The 18,727-nt window shown below is 40.2% G+C and overlaps 4 protein-coding genes across 5 annotated transcripts; all 4 read left to right on the top strand.

The window, feature by feature from the left end:
- The first annotated feature begins 427 nt into the window (after positions 1-427).
- LOC144043220 (uncharacterized) lies at positions 428-3,767 on the top strand. 2 transcript variants are annotated; one of them, XM_077556567.1, is made up of 5 exons: positions 428-937; positions 1,704-1,781; positions 2,038-2,120; positions 2,203-2,327; positions 3,022-3,767. In XM_077556567.1, exons 2-5 carry the CDS (start codon positions 1,713-1,715, stop codon positions 3,147-3,149), a joined length of 405 nt encoding a protein of 134 aa, XP_077412693.1. In that variant the 5' UTR covers positions 428-937; positions 1,704-1,712; the 3' UTR covers positions 3,150-3,767. The 2 variants fall into 2 exon arrangements, with proteins under 2 accessions (XP_077412693.1, XP_077412692.1); XM_077556566.1 differs by having other exon boundaries at positions 440-937; positions 1,701-1,781.
- Positions 3,768-3,981: 214 nt separating this feature from the next.
- Positions 3,982-8,079, top strand: LOC144043221 (cAMP-responsive element modulator-like). Its single transcript, XM_077556568.1, has 3 exons — positions 3,982-4,176; positions 5,324-5,486; positions 5,558-8,079. The coding sequence occupies exons 1-3, from the start codon at positions 4,146-4,148 to the stop codon at positions 5,700-5,702; spliced, it is 339 nt and encodes a 112-aa protein (XP_077412694.1). The 5' UTR covers positions 3,982-4,145; the 3' UTR covers positions 5,703-8,079.
- Positions 8,080-9,137: 1,058 nt separating this feature from the next.
- On the top strand, positions 9,138-11,200 carry LOC144043012 (uncharacterized). Its single transcript, XM_077556193.1, has 2 exons — positions 9,138-9,564; positions 10,109-11,200. The coding sequence occupies exons 1-2, from the start codon at positions 9,450-9,452 to the stop codon at positions 11,107-11,109; spliced, it is 1,116 nt and encodes a 371-aa protein (XP_077412319.1). The 5' UTR covers positions 9,138-9,449; the 3' UTR covers positions 11,110-11,200.
- A 2,761-nt stretch (positions 11,201-13,961) lies between these two features.
- Positions 13,962-17,769, top strand: LOC144043010 (uncharacterized). Its single transcript, XM_077556191.1, has 2 exons — positions 13,962-14,385; positions 16,105-17,769. Exons 1-2 carry the CDS (start codon positions 14,268-14,270, stop codon positions 17,289-17,291), a joined length of 1,305 nt encoding a protein of 434 aa, XP_077412317.1. The 5' UTR covers positions 13,962-14,267; the 3' UTR covers positions 17,292-17,769.
- The last annotated feature ends 958 nt before the right edge of the window (positions 17,770-18,727 follow it).

Raw genomic sequence — 18,727 nt, 5'->3', positions numbered from 1 at the left:
ACCGAGTTGGCCAAACTCTCTCTATATACAAAAAAATAAAATAAAAACGCTCTATATACGGCTCTTAGACACACGAGTCAGCAGCGCCCTCTAGAGGTCACCAGTTCATAACACCGACGACCTCTGGTTGTTACTCGATGTCTAAAATAGGGTTTGCATTTAGTGATTTTACATCGTAAAGATTTCTGTAAAGTGTCATTACACGGGATTAATTATTGATTAATTCTCTTGTATGTATGCACACTGCACAGTAATTTATGAAGACTAATCAAAGTGGCTCTGATGTGCCTTTTTCAAGTATGCTTCCCTCAAACCCACGTGTCATCAGCGCCCTCTGGATGTCACCAGTAGATAACAACAATGTCCTCTGTTTGTTAGTGCGCGTTGCTATGGTAACATAACGAGCATGATCTCAATACCTAAAATAGCATTTCCGGTTCATCAGTAGTGCTTTTACAACGTAAATATTTCTGTAAAATGACATTACACGAGATCGAGTGATTGATTGATTGGTTGATTATTTTGGTATCCTCAATTTTAAAACTGTATCAAACAAGGTTTAAGGTTTCAAAGCAAGGTTTCAAGATATACGAAGGGTTTGGAACCCAAGTTAGAGTTTCAAAACAGGGTTAAGATTTAAAAGTTAGATTTTAAGACATTGTGATGGTTTCAAGCCAGTTTAGGGGGTGAATGTATGGTTTCAAACAGGCTTGTGGGGTCAGCGCAAGTGTGTTACTTCAAAGTCCTGATTTTGTCTTTGAAGAACGAAGCCGGAAGTAGCGGATGTCGGTGCTCTCACGTAGTTTTTCGTCAACAAGCACTCTTTGTCCGAAAAGCGTCTGGTCGTCGTCATCTGCTTCGTCGTCGCTGACGTGGATCGACGCGAGCCCGGTCACACTTCGTCACCAGTGACGACGAGCAAGGCGTCAAAGTTTGGGTAAGTCACAAATCAATCAATCAACTAATCAAACAATCACGCAGTCGTTGATTTCACGTTAAAAGTGCACGCGAGTTTTAGCTGAAAACGTTGGAGATGAGTCAGCAGGAAGAGCAAATTCGTGTCAAGTTTAGCGCTGTGACGTCAATGCAGCCAGACCGGAAGTGGGATCATCAAAATAAAAGGGACACGTCAAACTTGTGGTTTGGTTGGTTTGGTTAGGGTTCAAGTCAAAGTCGGGGTTTTGATTTTAAGGCATGGTTTGGGTTTCAAGACTGGGTTTTAAAGTTTTAAACAAGGGGTAGTGTACAATGTTTGTTTGACTATTAGGAGAACTACAGTTCATGTGAAAAAAAGTCACTCATCAACATCCATCATTCCAACATCACTTGTACTAAATGTTTGTCACTTCCTATGTGAAAGTTATCAGCCATCATCTTTCACACACACACTTCATTTTTTACTCATCACACATAGACGAACAACATACGAGTCGCCTGTCAATGTCAGCCATATATAGACAAGCAATGGATGCCGTTGAATGTAAGGGCATGTGGTCAGTGGACTGGTCGGCACAAATGAAGCATCTTCACTCTAGCTCTGATATTTTTGTAATGTGGGAGAAAAATCACAGATTGTAACCTTCTACCCAGAATCTCAGAACTGCATGGTTAAATTTTTGGCTCCAATGTAAAATAACAGTTTTATTTTTTTTTGAAAGCCTATCCAAAATGTGATCTTTGTTGCTGTTATTTCTGTTCAGAAGCGAGCACCGATGGACGACAGCGCCAGTGACTCGACAGTAGATGAGGAAGCGTACCTGGATGGAGCGTCTTCTCTACAGGTAAACGCCGTACCATTTTTTTTAATGTAATACAGCATGAATTTTTATATTTATTTTGTTGTGCGGGCTGGTCATGTGTTCTGGACGCTTTGTGCGGGTGGGACGGTTGTCTTCAGTAAGACAGGCGCCATAAACCACACAGCAACACTGCCGACAATGTTCAAGGGAAATAAAGGTTGATTAGTGTTTAATGTCAAGGGGTAGTCCAAAACATTGTTAGGGTTTAAAATTAGAGTTATCCTGTCGTCATGTTCAGTTTTCGAGCTTGCGGGAAGACAACAACTCCGACGGAGACTCGCACAGGAGGCGGCTGATGCCCTCCACACAGCCGGCTTACCAGTAAAGCAACACGCTAACATCACACGCTTACATGAGTTAGCATGAAACCTCGCAATGTTTTTCATTTTCTCTACCCTTGCAGGAAAGACCTTGACGAGCTTTCCTCGCACTCGCACGATTCCAAAATAGACGACGACATGAAAGAGGAGGAGCGTGACTCGACTTCATTGGCACCGACAAGCTACTATGCGAGATCGGGGCAATACGGTTAGCGATAAGTCACTTAGGTTTGCATAACAACACAACTCTGTACCACAATACACACAATAGAGATGCTCTCACGCTCACTACCAAGACACTCTCATCAACTACTGAACATTTTGCCATCCACACACCTCACATTAATGTTCTCATACACAGTTTTTTTTCTTCTGCTCACTCACACTACCAAAAACCTCTCACACACATTAGCAAAATGCTTTCATACACACTACTGATTTTCTTTGCTCACACTCACCATTGAAACACTCTCACACATCATGTGCTCTCACACATCCTACTGAAAGGCCATCACATCAGGTAAAACACTTTCACATATTCAGCATAATGCTCTAATGCCCTTTACTGATCCCCACACTCACACAGTCCACTGAATCACTCTCACATTATAGAAAAATGCTCTCTTGTGCATATTTTTTTTTCTTTTTCCACACATACACTGCTGAAACATTCTCATTAAAACACTACTAGAACAATCTTATACAAAAAATGCTGTCACACACAGAGATTTTTTTGCCCACACATGTTACTGAAACATTCTCATGCTCACTAGTGAGTGAAACACACATCCACTACTGAAACACTCACAGGCACACAAATTAAATGCTCTCACACATACACACTTCAGGTAGTCATGAGTGACAACCTGATAGCTAATAATGTTAAGGTTCCATTTCCACAGCCGCCATCTCGGAGAGCGCTGCCGCCGCCTCACCGGGCAGCACCCACCAGTTCTATTTCATACAAGGTATGGTTTTAAAGTCGGGCTTCCAAATAGGATTTGAATGTAAGCTTTCAAGTCTGTGTTAAGCATTCAAGTCAGGATTCCATGGCCGGGTTTAGCGTTTCAATCAAAGATGGTTAGGGTTGAAAGTGGCGTTTTCAAGCCAGGGTTAATGTTTTGAGGGTTTAAAAATTGAGAAACTGCTCTCCTATGTTGTATCACGTGTTTGAGTATGGGCTGCTTACTCTCTCCAATATGAATCTAGACTACAAATTTGTTAACAAGATTGCAGAATTTGCTTCTCAGGATTTTGTACTAGGACTGAACCAGTTTTTGTCTCAGTAGACAGGTTACACATTTCAAGGTATGTTTTGTTTGGAGACCCCCATGGACAAAATCCTGATAAACAAACTCAGCAATGTTTTCGTGTTGGCTGAAGAAGCCTTTTGATAAATGTGCACCGTCTTCAAAGTTAGGGTTTCAAATTAGGCTTAATTTTTTAAGGCAACGTTAATGTTTCAAGGTAGTGTTTCAAACAAAGGTTAAATTATGGTTTCAAACCAGGGTTATGGTTTTAAACTGTTGTTCAACTGCACTGCACTACATGAGTGTTTAAGAAGAAGAAAAAAGCGGAAAAAAGTGTAACAATTAAAGTTCTGTCTTCCTAACTTGACTCACAAGCCATCGTCTTTGGCCGCTCGCTCCGCCTCTCTTCCCAGAAGTAGCCAATCAGAGTGCCCTCTTGTTTGTCGAGCCACTCCAGTTGCGTCACTGCCTCTAAAAATAACCCCTCCTCCCCCTTGACATTATGGTACTCTGGAGGAGGGGAGGAGGAGGAGGGGCTCCAAACCAGCGCGTCTTCACTGACTTCAGCGGCCGCTGGTGACGTCATCGTGACGCCAATGACGGTAATTTTAATCCGGCCGCAAAATTGACGAACGGCCAGAGACAACGCAAGACTACCAAGGAAGTTAGAGCGGAGCGCCATTACGAATTTTGCCGGCCAGCGAGGCAACAAAGGCGGGTTAGCAGTTCATTGTTTGCCCACTTTCTGCTTGGTTCTGGCTCACTGGGGAACAGCAATGGCCGTCACCGGGGATGAGACAGAGTCAGGTACGGTAAACTTTTTTTCCCTCCATTTTTGGGGTTGGGGCGAGGGTGGTGGTCAGGATTAGTGTCGTCTTCCTCTTCTCGGTCTTTTTTATTGTCTTCCTCTTCGTAGCGTCTTTTTTTAAATCATCTTTTCTTCGTTCTCGTCGTCTTCCGGTTCTAAGCCGCGCGTGCGCACAATAACCACCTAGCAAGTACTGTACACGTATTCCACCCGTGGTTCCAACACGGGTACATAGTCAATTTTGACTTTTTTTTTTGACGACTTTTACGCAGTTAAGAAAGTGTACACATACACATATCAACAAGTTCACACACTTTGCTCGCCGTATTTTGTTGTATAACGAAAAAGTTGTGTGCCCATCTGGTGGTGAGCAACATGTTGTCAGGCAGATTGGCCACAAGAGTGTGAGGTAGGGGAGGGGAATGGGTGAAGAAATTGCTTTGACGTCATCGCAGCTTCCTGGAACAGAAGAAGGGAAGAGGGCGGGTGTGAGACGCACGCAGTGACGTCAACAAGTCCCTCTGTTAATACTGTGTGTATGAGTGAGGGGCTGGTGGGTCAAACTGACTCATCGTTGACATTTCAAATATTTAGATAAAAGAGCAAATGGTCTGACTTCTTATGTCAACATCTGTATTTAATATAAGTAGAGCAACAATATCACAACGCAGATGGACAAGACATTGCTTCCAAATATGTATACTTGGTTAAACACATTACGGTACATCACATTTTCTATACCGCCAGTATAATATTGTTATAATCTTTTTATTTGTTCAATGGTCCAAATGGTAATTTGGTACTCCAATAAAAATAATGAAACAACATAAAAAATACAGCAACCATATAATTCATGTTTTCATTTGACTGATAGGTCCACTATACAGTGAACCCCCACAAACATCTGACATGTGGCCCAAGCATAAAAATAGTGAATAAACAAGCTTTTCAGTGAATAACCAAGGATAGATTCCTTAGATAGTGATTAGAGATGAGGGACTGAGTCATCATAGAAATCATGATCATAGATAATCATGATCATAGATCAATCATAGAAAGCTTTTTCGTGCGCATTAGCTAGCTAACATAATTAATGAAAACATAACATGTCAGAGATAATGATGCATCATGTGTTGTCGACCGCAGCTGCCACCGGCGACATCCCCGTTTGCCAGTTGCGCTCGCCCACCTCAAGCCTGGCCCACAGCATCGTGTTGGCGGCAGCATCACCGAGTGCCACGCACAGCCCGCTCTCGCACCACGCCGAGGAAGTCACCCGCAAGAGGGAGGTCCGGCTCATGAAGAACAGGTAGGCACATGGACTGGTAACCAGGCCAGGGTGAAATTGTCTGCTTTTAATTTCTCTTTCTCTTTTGGCAGGGAGGCTGCGCGGGAATGCCGGCGGAAAAAAAAGGAGTATGTCAAATGTCTAGAAAATCGCGTTGCTGTGTTGGAGAACCAAAACAAGACGCTGATTGAGGAACTGAAGGCACTCAAGGACATTTACTGTCACAAGGGGGAGTAAAAAACACCCGAAAACTGCTCCCTATCATTTCCCGCCACCGCCGCAACCCAAAAAAACTGTTGTGACGGCGCTCAGGCCTTGCCATGCTGCAACCTCCCTAACTTGTGTCTGGGGGGGGCTGCCTCCCGAGAATGGCACCCAGTTTGTGGCATTTTCGCTTTAGCTTCTACCTGTTTTTTGTCTGCGTAGCGAGCGTTAACTTGCATGACTTCATTTCACAAGGGGGGAAAATGGCAATTATTTTTATGGCCAGGGGCTCCACTAATTGAAATCAAATCCAAAAGTCATCAAGGATGTTGTAACTTGACCAGAACATGATAGGAGGCTAACAATGCTAAGCCACAACCTAAATGCTATTTGTTTTATTGTCGTCAACAAAGATTAAAGCCATCTTTGCCATGTGAACAGTAATGCTATTCTTGGTGGCTGAAGATACTATGCTAACTGTGCTCAATTTTAACAGAAGTCGACAAAAAGTGGTTAGGAAGGAAGGAAGATGGCACAACATTATGAAGCTAACAATGCTAAGCATGCTAAAGGCTAGCTTGCCATGTAGTGTTCATGTGCAAGCACTACACTTAAATTTCTAATGCTAGCATGGAATCAGAAATTCTATTCTCACAAGCTAAAGATGGTAAGCTAATTTTGCTAAATGTTAACAAAGCGTGTTTATTTTGTTAGAAAAGTTAGTATTTGTGTGCAGGAACCCTCAACATGGACGTTTTTATGATGGACGATGCCGCCTGCCGTAGCAAGAAGTGAAGTCACTGGCGGCTATATTGCGTTGCCACTCGCTAAGCGGAATACATTGATTTCTCTGCAGTGTTTTCACATTATTTTCTGTCTCCACGGTAAATAAAGCTGCAGTGTGTGGCGTACAGTTGTACCGGTAAATCTGAGAGAAGCGCTGCATGCACATTTCATCGGTAAGACTGCGATTTTATATATGCGTATATCTCCAAGTGCGACTTCTGCGTCATGTTGTCGAAACCATCAACAATGAAATTAAAGAAAACCAATCAATAAAAATTTCAATCACGATTCACGATACTGAGATAATATAGGCTGAGTAGTCGATGCCAACAGTTAAGTTTGTTCTTTGAGGGTCTCTCTTTGTTCCTTACATGATTCCCGGTGTAAATCACACTAATAACCAAACACAGAGCAGAATTTGTCACAGTGGCAACGCAAGATGGCTGCTGGCTTTTCTTGTATTATACATCCATGAAACAAAATTTGCTGCAGTGGCATTAGCACTGATGTATTAACAATCCAATCCAGGAGTTGCCGGAGCAACAGTAATGCTATTCCCCAGGCGGCGTAGTATCCTGATGATTTTCAAGTTGTCCCTTTTTGGTTTAGTTGTTTCGTATGTGACTTTAATTAACTCATTCACTGCCATAAATTAATTAAAAAAATAAAAGATTATTAAAAATTAGCGCCAAGAGGCGATTTTCAATTGTAATTAATCGCATGACTTCACTAGTTAATCACAAATGTTATATCTGTTCTAAACGTACAGTAAAAAAAATCTAGGTTTTCATACTCTTGTTAACAAAAGTGGAAAAAAATGTTAAATAGAAATAGTTAAAATGAATTTTGACGTTTATAGGCGTCAATGGCAGTGAATGAATTAAAAAAATATATATTAAAAATTCATCGGGCGATTACAGTTTTTAATCGTAATTAATTGCCCGACTTGACTAGTTAACTCGTCTGTTCTAAATGTACGATAAAAAAAATTCTAGTTTTTTATACTCTTGTTAACAAAAGGGGTGGGGGGATTAAATTTATAGAAAAGTTTAAATTAATTTTTTACATTTATAGCCGTCAATGGCAGTGAATGAGTTAATACAGTGAAGTATTATTATTTTTTGCTTAATAAGCGCTGCTGGTCACTCAAAAGCACAATCACTCACCAGTCAGACATCGACAGACATGATTGGACGCTGTGCTAGTAATGCTAAATGCTAACAAAGCTAGTCTGTTTTCTAACATCACTGTCTGATTTTTGTGGTCGTGTACAGGCAATAAACAACATTCTACGATAGCATTAGCACTGACGCTAAAGCTAATAAAACATTAGTCTAGATCCTTAATGTGTATTTGAACAGTAGTGCTTTTCTCCATGTTACATAAGACGGCGTAGGCTTTTAGAAGGTAAAATGTTGCATATTATTGCTTTAGTTAATATCAAGGATAATTATTTGTCTATCAAAGCACAATCAAAACCAGTCTATTATCAGTTAATATTACAGTTATCATTACTTTTTAAAGACAATTTGATTTTTTTTTTTTTAAACACGAGAGTCCCAATTGTCTTTTTTTGTACATTTTTCGTTTTCATTGTGGTGTAAATAAAATATTTGTGTTTTGATGGTGCTGTCTTTGTGTGTGCTTGTGTGTGTGTTATTGCCCCACAAAGGATGCTTTTGAATGGTTTCCATGGCAACCAGGCTCAGAACAGATGACGCAGGAAATAACAGTTTTTCTCCACTAAACTGCCATTTGCAGCGTGCTTAATGAAACCTACAGCCTCTTTTTGCACGTTTATACAAAATAACCTGCCAACACTCATACTTAATTAGTATTCAAATAAATTTTAAAAGGCTGAAATTAGTATTAAAAATTTGATTTTGGTCATCTTTGCTGTTCAACTTTTAAAAGATAGCATTACTTTTGTTATTGCCTCAAACCAACTTTCTGCTGGCAGCCTGAATGGAATTTTCCACATAGTATATATATGCACACACTTTGAAAGCTGGAAAATTTCAATAACAATGATGATGATAACACTAATAAAGTTAACAATAAGCATGATTGTTTTCTTAGCTTTAAATTGTTTTGTGCATTGTATGCTCTTAGAGACTCTTCTTCAAACCCACAGTTCAACAATGAGGAAGTTACAAAATATATTTGAAGCAGTGCTATTGGTTAGTTATAGATGAAGCAGATGAGGAGATGAAGATATAGATATTCCTCCTATTACTCCTACACCAAATAAAACTACTACAGTATGACTACTACTACAACTACTACTAATAATAAGCTAAACGGAAATAGAATTTAATCGTGTCATGTCTACTAGTTACAGTGGATATAGAGTAAAATAAAAATAGTCTACATACCCCTGTTCAAATGCCAGACACTCGGTGAAATTACGCTCCACGCTCACTGAAAATGATTGAATTTTGGGTCGCTGTAATTTGATTTGTGAGGATTATTTTGATTTCAAAATGTGATGAAATGTCGTTTGACTACTATACCAATCTCCCCGGTTTGTATGCTAGTCACAGCCTGGCAAAAGCAATACAATACGCCGTTTGTTTACACCGCGCAAAGGAAGCGTTTGCATTGGGAAAATAATAGAAATGCCTGGATGTTCGGAATGTCCACATTCCACAACAGTAGGTGGCGGTAATGCGCCTAAACGTTATTTGTTACGCGCCACAAGAAGAAGACCGAATGTACTGCGACTACTTTCTTTCTTGCATGTTCTGTACGAAATCAAAAGTGCTTTACTCACTACTCTACCTCGAATCAGTACTAAACGGACCGCAGCCTTGGCACACCGCGTTCATCACTACTTGAAAGGACGAACACAGCAATCATCAAGTCTTCATGTTGCACGTCGACGCTTCACAGCGAGCTTGGCCTTAGCTCGCTAGCCGCTAACAAAAAACGTTTTTTGTTTGCAACACATTTCAAATCAGATCGCGTGTGAATGTGTTTCGATTATCGTATAAAATGTGTACAAGAGTATCAGAGTGCGCGGAGGATCCTTATAGAATAAAAGAGAACGAACGTCAACTACAACTGGACGCAATTTGCAAGCAGCCTCGAGTTGTGTTGCACAAACCCGGTTTGTACACGATCACGTATTTAGAAACAACTTTTTTTTTGGGGGGGGGGGGGGTCCCAAAAGCCCACGAGAACAGGGAGGTTGGAGCCTGCATTCAAACCCACGCCCTCTGAACTGTGAGGCACATTTTGTAGCTACGCTGGTGTCATGGTTTTAAGTAAACCGTACAGTAGATGGTCTCAGCAGTACTTGAACCTGTGATTCAAAAGAGGTACAGCTACTGTGCAGCTGCTTTACCCATTCAACCACAAGTTGGTATCATTTTGTTGGTGCAAAATTTGTACATGTGGAGCTACATGAGTGCCCTGGCCAGGTAGCACACAATTATTATATTTCTATGTTTCAATTGGCTTCTGGAAAGCAATTTGGCATGGTGTGCCCATGTTTTAAAAAAAATATATATATATTAATTAATTTACACTCAGACTTATAGTGCGGCAAAATCATGATTTACCTCATTTGCAATTAGACTGTAGAAACAATGACACAACATAAAAGTCACAGCATCAAATTTGATTTGTGTTTGTCTTCTTGTGTCCTGCAGATGTCGGTGAAAAATATCTTGGTCCTTGGCAACGGGAGGCAGAGGTCCCTCAACTTAAAAAGGAAGAGGAGGAGGGAGAGCATCCCTGCATGAAAAAGGAGGAGGAGCCAGAGTATGCCCACATTAAAGAGGAAGAGGAGGACAACTTCATCAAGTTGCCTTCTTGCTTAGTCCCTTTGAAGAGTGAAGAAGATGACAAGGGTGAGAGTGAGGAGAACAGAGGGGCGGAGCCTCCAAGCAGCAGTTCAAGTCAACATATGAAAACAGAAGGTGATGGACCGTCACAAGCACGTAGTGACGACACACATTCTCCTTACCTCGATAATGTTGAACAATTTGACGGTGCTACCATATGTCAAACAGAAAACAAATGTTGGGAATGTTCTCTGTGTGGTAAAATATTAAAATGTAAACGGGCTTTGACAGTTCACATGAAGATACACATAGGAGGGAAATGTTATGCCTGCACGCTTTGTGGTAAAAGATTCAGCACAAAGGCATGTTTAAAAAGACACATCAGAGCACATACTGGAGAGAAACCATTTTCATGCAAACTTTGCGGGAAAAGTTTCACACAAAAGACACATTTAACCAAGCATAAGATAACACACACACAGGAAAAACCTTTTGCTTGCTTAGTTTGTGGTCAGAAATTCTCCTCAAATGAATCTTTAGCAATTTACACAAGCACACATACTGGAGAAAAAGCTTTTGCCTGTTCAGTTTGTGGTAAAAGCTTCCCCACAAATGGAAGTTTACAAAGACACATCAAAACACACACTGGAGAAAAACATTTTGCCTGCTCAGATTGCGGTAAAAGATTCTATAATAAGACACATTTAACAAGACACAAAATAGTACACAGTGGAGAAAAACCTTTTAACTGTTCAGATTGTGGTCAGAAATTCTCTTTAAAGGCGTCTCTAACAAAACACACTCTGGGGAGAGACCTTTTGTCTGTTCAGTTTGTGGTAAAAGCTTCCCCACAAATGGAAGTTTAAAAAGACACATCAAAACACACACTGGAGAAAAACATTTTGCCTGCTCAGTTTGTGAATACAGATTCACTGAAAAGTCGCAATTGACAAGACACATAAAGAAACACGCTCAAGAAAAACCTTTTGCATGCTTGGTTTGTGGTAAAACATTCAGTGTAAAGGCCACTTTAACGACACACTTGAGAACACATACCGGCGAGAAACCTTTCACTTGCAGCTTGTGTTTTAAAACGTTCACTGTCAAGCGTCTGCTGAAGGATCACAAGTGTGCTGATCACTGAAGCAGCAGAATACACGGAAGAAACTGAGGTTGGGAATCATTGTCTGATTTCCTATTCAATTACAACATGGGGTATTTATGTAGTGGAACATAGTTGTATGTGAAAAATGGAGGACATTTTTGATAGCATGTAGTAAAGTAGAAAAACAATTTGGTGCAGAAAAGTTTTGTTGTGCCAAGTTTTAAAACTATTTTTTAAATTGCTTTTTACATTTGTACATAGAACATTCCGGGATCTTTTTTTAAACTTCTACATAAGGCAGTGCTTCTCAATTATGTTTTTATTTGTTATGATCCTCCAGTAAGAAGAAAATATTTTTGCCCCACCCCACCCCCCTTCCCCCAACTCTGCTGTGAAACAGTGTCATTTATCTATAAATTGTTCTAAGTACACCTTTGCAGAGGAGCTAAAGCTTCTTGTGCACTCTCTGATAATGAAAGCGTTGCTGCCACCTACTGGAGTGGATGTGCAATTACACTTTATTCCAGTATTGGGGGGGGGGGGGGGGGCATGTTCCCTGTGGTCACTCCCTCTGAGAAGGGATGACATAAGTGCAAGAGTTGAGTCTTTACTTCTTCTAGTGTTTTTTTTCTTTTCTTTAAACAAGCATCTACTTATACTCAAGTACAAAGTGTGATTACATTTACTACATATAGTGTAATATGCATTATAATTTTGGGGTTATTTTGACTAAAGGTGCTCAAAAAGAGAAACGTGTGTGTGTGTGTGTTTTTAAATTGTTGTTATTGACGGAATATAATCAAAGTGTATTTTCACTTAATTTTGTAGTGGGTAGACAGAAATGAACAGCTTTTGCTTCTGCCCACACCCTTTCGGTTGAATGTTCATGTATGGAATTTGTTTTTGTCCATGTTGAATTTTTAATTTACCTTGCCAAAGAACCGAATACAATTTTCATTCAAATATTTTCATTAATTTTTTCCCGGGTTATGAATAAAGTGTTATAAATGAATGAGACGTATATGAGCTAGCTATCTAGCTGCTTGCTATTTTTCTAGCTATCCTGGTATAGTCTTTGGTCAGAAAGACTAGATCAAATTCCGAGGTTTAAACGTCTTCAATAAACTCCACAATGACAGCAGAACACAACATACAGTACTTGGGTGCGGACGAGTTGTAGTCCAATCAATCATTAATGTGGTGTTGTCGTAGTGGTTTTCTATAAAGAACACAAACATCATTGAAATGAGTTACACTTATTAATTACACTAATAATGCCAAATGTTTTCAGTAATAATGATTAGGAACCATTCTATTCATGGCACATGAATAATTTGAGTTACAGTATTTGCCCAAAATGCAACCTTTGCACTGAATGTCCACATGGGCGCGCCAAAGGCCGCATAATGAGTCCTGGCTTCAGAACACCAGCCCGCGAATAATGGCGAGTCTATTAAGCGTCCGAAATGGAATGTGGTATAATGGTTATAGCAGCGCCTTCAACACAATCGTTCCATCTAGACTTGTTTCTAACCTGAAGGACCTTGGCTTGTGCAACTCTATCTGCCTGTGGCTGCGTGACTGTTTGATAATAAAACAACAAATTGGGAATATTTTCTCATCTACCGCAGTTTACAACATTGGTGCCCCACAGGGTTGTTGTCTCAGTCCACTACTTTATAGTCTGTGTACACATACCAATAGTATTATTAAATTTGAGGATAATACTGTACTTGAACTCATTGCACACAACAACAAGGATGTTTACAGGGATGAGGTGAAGGAATTGTCAAAATGGTGTCAGGACTCGGAGACAGTTGAAATTGTAACTTTACATTTTTTGGTCATTCAGATTTCTGACTCCCTTTCATGGTGTCAGCTTTACTAGCAAAAAAGAAAAAGAAAAAAGCAGAGCAAAGATTATAACTATTTTGTCTCAAGAAACATGTTCTCTACGACTTTAATTTCTACAGGTCAATGATAACAGCATTCTGATTGGATCTACAGTATACTGTTTGGTTTGGGAAGATCACAACACAAGATTATAAGCACCTTACCAAGGTCAACTGGAGAAAAAAAAACTTGCTAGAGATTTAGGATATTGATTATTATCAATACTCATTACAGGAGGAAATTTCTTATATTTTAGGAGGATTTCAGAAATTTTCAGACGCCTAGACGATATTCAGGCTCTGAACTCTTGTTTTAGGGGCAGTTTTTATCTACAGCTGTTCGGATGTCAAAAAGCGGGCCTAACATCTTAATTTGATATGTGTATTATATGTGTTGTTATGGTATGTGATTATGTTTTAAGTGTCATTTGCATTGTGCTTATTTATTAGTCAAGACATTTGATTTAGAGGGTGCCAGGTCACAGCATGTTTCATTTCATATAAATGGACAGTATATTGTACTTTTTATATGAATATGACAATTAGCCGAATTAGTGACTACAGTATTTTGGCACGTTATAGTATTTGAAGCTCCTGGACCGAGATGATTAAAAAAAAATAGGATAATAATAGTAATAGACTCCTGATTCTGATTTTATACCAGTAGGCGGCGGTAATGCACCTAAACGTTATGTGCCAACCGACCAAAAAAAACACACAACAATAACGAGAAGAAGATCAACAGCACTTCTTGGCAGGTTTTGTGCAAATCAAACGCACTCCATTAAATATTTCTTCCCGAATTAGTATTGAATGGATTGAAGCCTCGACTCTGTGCGCCCCATCGTTACTCACTCATTAAGTCTTCGTGTCCGGATAATCGTCTCGGTGACCGCTGAAACTTCCCGAGTTAGTTTAGCATAGCTCGCTAGCCGCTAACAAAGGGAGATTAGATTATAGACTCGTTTGTTAGCGACACATCCTAAACAGAGATCAAGTGTGAACGAGTTGGGATTATTGTGTGCAAATGTGTGCAATATCGACAGCAGAATACGACGAGGAATTTTGTGGGACCAAAGAAGAGAGCAAACGTCAACTACTAGACGCTGTTTACAAGAACCCTCCAAATGTGCTACTCGAGGCTGGTTTGTACACACTTTATTGTTTCGTAACGTATCTACGGTTTAGTTTTAAAACTATTCAAGCGTTTATATTTGAGTGGAATGTTCATATTCTCACCTTTTCGGATTACCCAGAATGCACTGCATGTTGCCATATGGGTGGGGAGGTCCAACGAGCACCAGAGTCGTACATAGCACTAGCAGCGAGCAGAAGAACGTGTGTGTTGCACAATTCGTGTGCAGTCGTGTGCTCTAATAGCCAGGCGAAAAAATTCGGGAAGATTTTTTATCGACTCCCGAAAATTGTTACAAACGTCGAAGACGACTTTGGCTGGCTGCAATCAATTGATCAAGCCTCCTTTTAGGGTTACGATTTACTCCGATCACGTTGTCACAGATAAATATCCCCTTCGAATATGATCACTCTTATTTTCATCGTTCGTTAGACTGCTCTGCAAAAAAAAAAAAAAAGACACGTTGTTGTGACCAGCATACTGCTGTTGCCCTGCTCGGAGCCGGCGAGGCCATCACGAAATCAAACAAAACCATGCGTTGCTGATTTTGTTGTTTCTTTCAAAGCAAAATGATGAAACCTGGAAAGTGGTTTCTTGACTAGCATTTATCTTATTTCTTTATTAGGTCGTGCTGTGCTGCAATTTTTGCACATAATTCTAATTGTCTGTGGGTAAATTTCTATTATAAACATGTTTGTATTGTAAATCTGACTGGCTATAAAAGTCAGACTCAAATTTCATATATTAACATCAAAGTAATGAATACAGTTGAGAGCGAGTCATGCACCGGGAACACAGCATCTATTCGGGTTTGCTGCAGTGAAACCCCGGGCGAGACCCTCTGTTGTGCATTTAAAAGGCTAGGAAGCGCTGGGATCACGCAACTAGAGCTTTAGAGCTCTAAATTCCGATTTTCAATTGAACACACCGTCACGGGTGAATGAGTCTTTTACTACACTATAAAAAAAAACATGTTTGCTCAATGTCGACGATAGAAGGAACAATATTCAGTCGGTGTTTGTAACTAGACGTGCAGCTATTAACGGTTTTATGATTAACTGTGGTTTTTAAATGTCAGGATGAAATAACCGCAGCCGTTCAACAAAACCGGTTATTTCCATTCAGCACCATAGTTCATAGCGGGTTCCGAGGCGGCCGGGCCACGCTTGCACCGGCGGGAGGCATCCCCGCGCCGGCCTGGACCAGGTTGAGTGGACGTGGGGAAAACCTGCAGAATTGCGGCCCTCGAGGACCGAGTGTGCCCACCCCTGGCCCAGGAGATGCACAGATGGACAGATATAAAAGGAATGCAATACTATGTAAAAGTTCATTTCCGTCAGTATTATATGGTACACAACCACATGGAGCATTAAAAAACAAAAAAAATGACCAGTGCACATTGGAAAAAAAAAGGAAACACATTTTTTCATTCATCATATTTCTTTATTAATAAAACCCTTGTGTCACTTTCCTGAGATTAACCTGCAATAAATAAATAAGTGCTCTACAAAATTATAAAGTTGCTCCTTAAATGAAGCATTGGTTTGCAAAACTGCAGTAGACCAATATTTTTTATTTAAAACATATAAAAAAATTTATGGGGGGGGTTACGGCTTCATGATAGTTCAATTCATTTTCCATTGGATTGTAGAAACAATTAATACACAGTATCAAAATCACCCCTTGAGATTTGACTTTACTAAACCAATTGTGTGTTTTTGTCCTGCAGACGTCGATGAAAAATATCTTCATCCGGAGCAACAGGGACCAGCGTCCCCTCACATTAAAGTGGAGGAGGAAGAGCAGCCCCACTTTAAAGAGGAAGAGAAGCGAGAGACCGTCCTTGTTAAAGAAGAAGATGAACCAGACGCCCTCCATGTTAAAGATGAAGAGGACGACGTGGATATCAACAAATCGCCATTGACCTTTGCCCCTTTGAAGAGTGAAGGGGCAGAGCCTCCGAACAGCAGTTCAAATCAATGCATGACAACAGAAGATGATGCAGACCACTGTGGACCATCACAAACACGTAGTGATGACACATCATCACACTTCCCTGATGATGATGATGACGATGGACAGTCTGAAGGTGGTATGACATGTCACACGGACAACAAATGCTGGCAGTGCGCTCAGTGTGGGAAGACATTTTGTTCCAAGGGGAATTTGAATGTTCACATGAGAAAACACTTTGGGGACAAACCGTTTGCATGCACGGTTTGTGGTCAAAGCTTCACTGAAAGAGGCACTTTGACAGTACACACGAGAACGCACACTGGGGAGAAACCTTTTGCCTGCTCATTTTGCAGCGAAAGCTTCTCTGTAAAGGCAAGCTTAACAAGACACACAAGAACACATACTGGAGAGAAACCATTCGTGTGCTCAATTTGTGGGAAAAGATTCACCGAAAAGGGTACTTTGATAAAACACACAAGAACACACACAGGAGAAAAAAGCTTTGTCTGCTCAGTTTGTGGTAAATGTTTCTCGGAAAAAGGCACTTTGAGAAAACACACAAGAGTACACACTGGAGAGAAATCTTTTGCATGCTTAGTTTGTGGTCAAAGCTTCTCTGTCAAGACGAGTTTGACAAGGCATACAAAAACACACACGGGAGAGAAACCTTTTAGATGCTCAATTTGTAGTAAAAGCTTCGCTGCAAAGTCTTGTTTGGCAAGGCACACCAGAATACACACTGGAGAGAAACCTTTTGCATGCTCAGTTTGTGGCAAAAGTTTTGCTCAAAAGCCAAATTTAACCGTACACAAGCAAATACACACACGGGGCAAACCTTTTCCCTGCTTGGTTTGGGGTCAAGGCTTTGCGAAAAAGACACAATTAACGAGATACAAAAGAAGACACACGAGGGAGAAAAATGTTAATTCACCAGCAGCTGCTGCAGGAACTCAAGCTTGATGCTGAGAAGTGCAGTGGACAATCAAGCTGCGGAGGGGGGGGGGACCTGGAAGAAACAGGTTGTGTTTGGGGATCATGAGTCAGATTTCCATCCAAATGTTTCGAAATTTGTATGCGAATTTGCGCAAAATGGACGATTTATGCCTATTTCCAACTGCTCCTTTTTTCTTTCTTTTTTTGCACTCACACATACCAACATGGTCTCCCAGGTGGGGAAGCGAGCCCACGACAAGCTGCACCAAAGGTAAGTGACGGTAACCACTATGCCACCCGGAGCCCTTCCAGCCTCTCTTCTTTTGTGAATATACGTCACGAGATGACGTTGTAGTGACGCAACTTTGGGACAATGTTCCAGGTGGGAATGTTGGTTTTGACGGACTGAACGGAAGTAGTTTGTCTCGTTGGCTTCCCTCCCGCATGTAAGTGAAGTGTGTCGTTACATTGAGAACTGATGTTAATAAAGCCATCAAACATTGCATTCATTTTTTTCTTGAATTAATTATAAAAAAGAATCGTGTTTCTTCGTTTCCCCAAACATATCTTACTTTATCATCTGCCAGTTATTGTGACTACAAGCGTGCGTGTGACATAGTATCGGTCAAAACGTGCGACGTATATCCGGTCTTGTCGCTTATTCGCTAAACCTGTTTCCGTCGGCAAAACGCGCATTTTTCTTTTTTCGATACGCTTTAAAAAACCCTTTTAAGCATTTTTTTTTTTTGCGAATTTTGGGCCTTTTTTCGAATGTCTGGCGTTTGCATTTAGTTTCTTTTTTGCAATTCTTGAAAATAAAAATAAAAATAGGTGGATGGAAACCCACCTATTGAGGCGAATGTGTAGTAAATTAACGCAAATAAAACATGGGGACATGTTTTGACAGCAAGTCGAGTCATTTCTTTTTTTAATTCGTAAAAGCAGATTTTTGTGCATACATTTTTGGTTGTTCCAGTTGATCAAAACGGGTATTTGTATATGCTGTAATTGACATTTATTTTAATTTTATTTTTTTTAAAGCTTTGGCTTAACAACAGGAGTTGAGTCAGCACGTCGATCTTTTTTTAAACAAAAGTGTCCATATTTGTACTCTGTACTTTTCCCACCTTTGACTGTTGGATACATCTGAAAGATTATCCTGCGCAATGGTCTGTGCATTGTAATGTTGTTGACTAGGAAATTGGAATATAATACACAGTGGATGTTTATGTAATTTCCTTTACATGTAGAATAAAGTATATATCCAAATATCTATCTGTTCATCTAGTTTGGATTTCACGTACGTATTCTATCCATGATCTATTTTTTTCATCTGTTGAATTTTGTCTATTATCAGCAAATGTTTCCCAACATTTGCTTGTTCAACCTTCGCCTCAACAGGGGCTTGGCAACTTACAGTACAGTATCTGTACATACTTTCTAAATCGAGTCCTTCAACCTCA

This window comes from Vanacampus margaritifer, chromosome 2 (assembly GCF_051991255.1).
Source record: "Vanacampus margaritifer isolate UIUO_Vmar chromosome 2, RoL_Vmar_1.0, whole genome shotgun sequence".
Taxonomy (NCBI): Eukaryota; Metazoa; Chordata; class Actinopteri; order Syngnathiformes; family Syngnathidae; genus Vanacampus; species Vanacampus margaritifer.
This window is presented reverse-complemented; position numbering and strand designations above follow the sequence as displayed.

Bases quoted from the DNA above. Each gene is read 5' to 3' on its own strand.
- LOC144043220 (XM_077556567.1), top strand. From the start codon at position 1,713: ATGGACGACAGCGCCAGTGACTCGACAGTAGATGAGGAAGCGTACCTG. The intron at 2,121-2,202 runs GTAAAGCAACAC...CTACCCTTGCAG, and splicing joins TCCACACAGCCGGCTTACCA to GAAAGACCTTGACGAGCTTT. The intron at 2,328-3,021 runs GTTAGCGATAAG...CCATTTCCACAG, and splicing joins TGCGAGATCGGGGCAATACG to CCGCCATCTCGGAGAGCGCT.
- LOC144043221 (XM_077556568.1), top strand. From the start codon at position 4,146: ATGGCCGTCACCGGGGATGAGACAGAGTCAG. The intron at 4,177-5,323 runs GTACGGTAAACT...TGTCGACCGCAG, and splicing joins CGGGGATGAGACAGAGTCAG to CTGCCACCGGCGACATCCCC. The intron at 5,487-5,557 runs GTAGGCACATGG...CTCTTTTGGCAG, and splicing joins GTCCGGCTCATGAAGAACAG to GGAGGCTGCGCGGGAATGCC.
- LOC144043012 (XM_077556193.1), top strand. From the start codon at position 9,450: ATGTGTACAAGAGTATCAGAGTGCGCGGAGGATCCTTATAGAATAAAA. The intron at 9,565-10,108 runs GTTTGTACACGA...TGTGTCCTGCAG, and splicing joins AGTTGTGTTGCACAAACCCG to ATGTCGGTGAAAAATATCTT.
- LOC144043010 (XM_077556191.1), top strand. From the start codon at position 14,268: ATGTGTGCAATATCGACAGCAGAATACGACGAGGAATTTTGTGGGACC. The intron at 14,386-16,104 runs GTTTGTACACAC...TTTGTCCTGCAG, and splicing joins AAATGTGCTACTCGAGGCTG to ACGTCGATGAAAAATATCTT.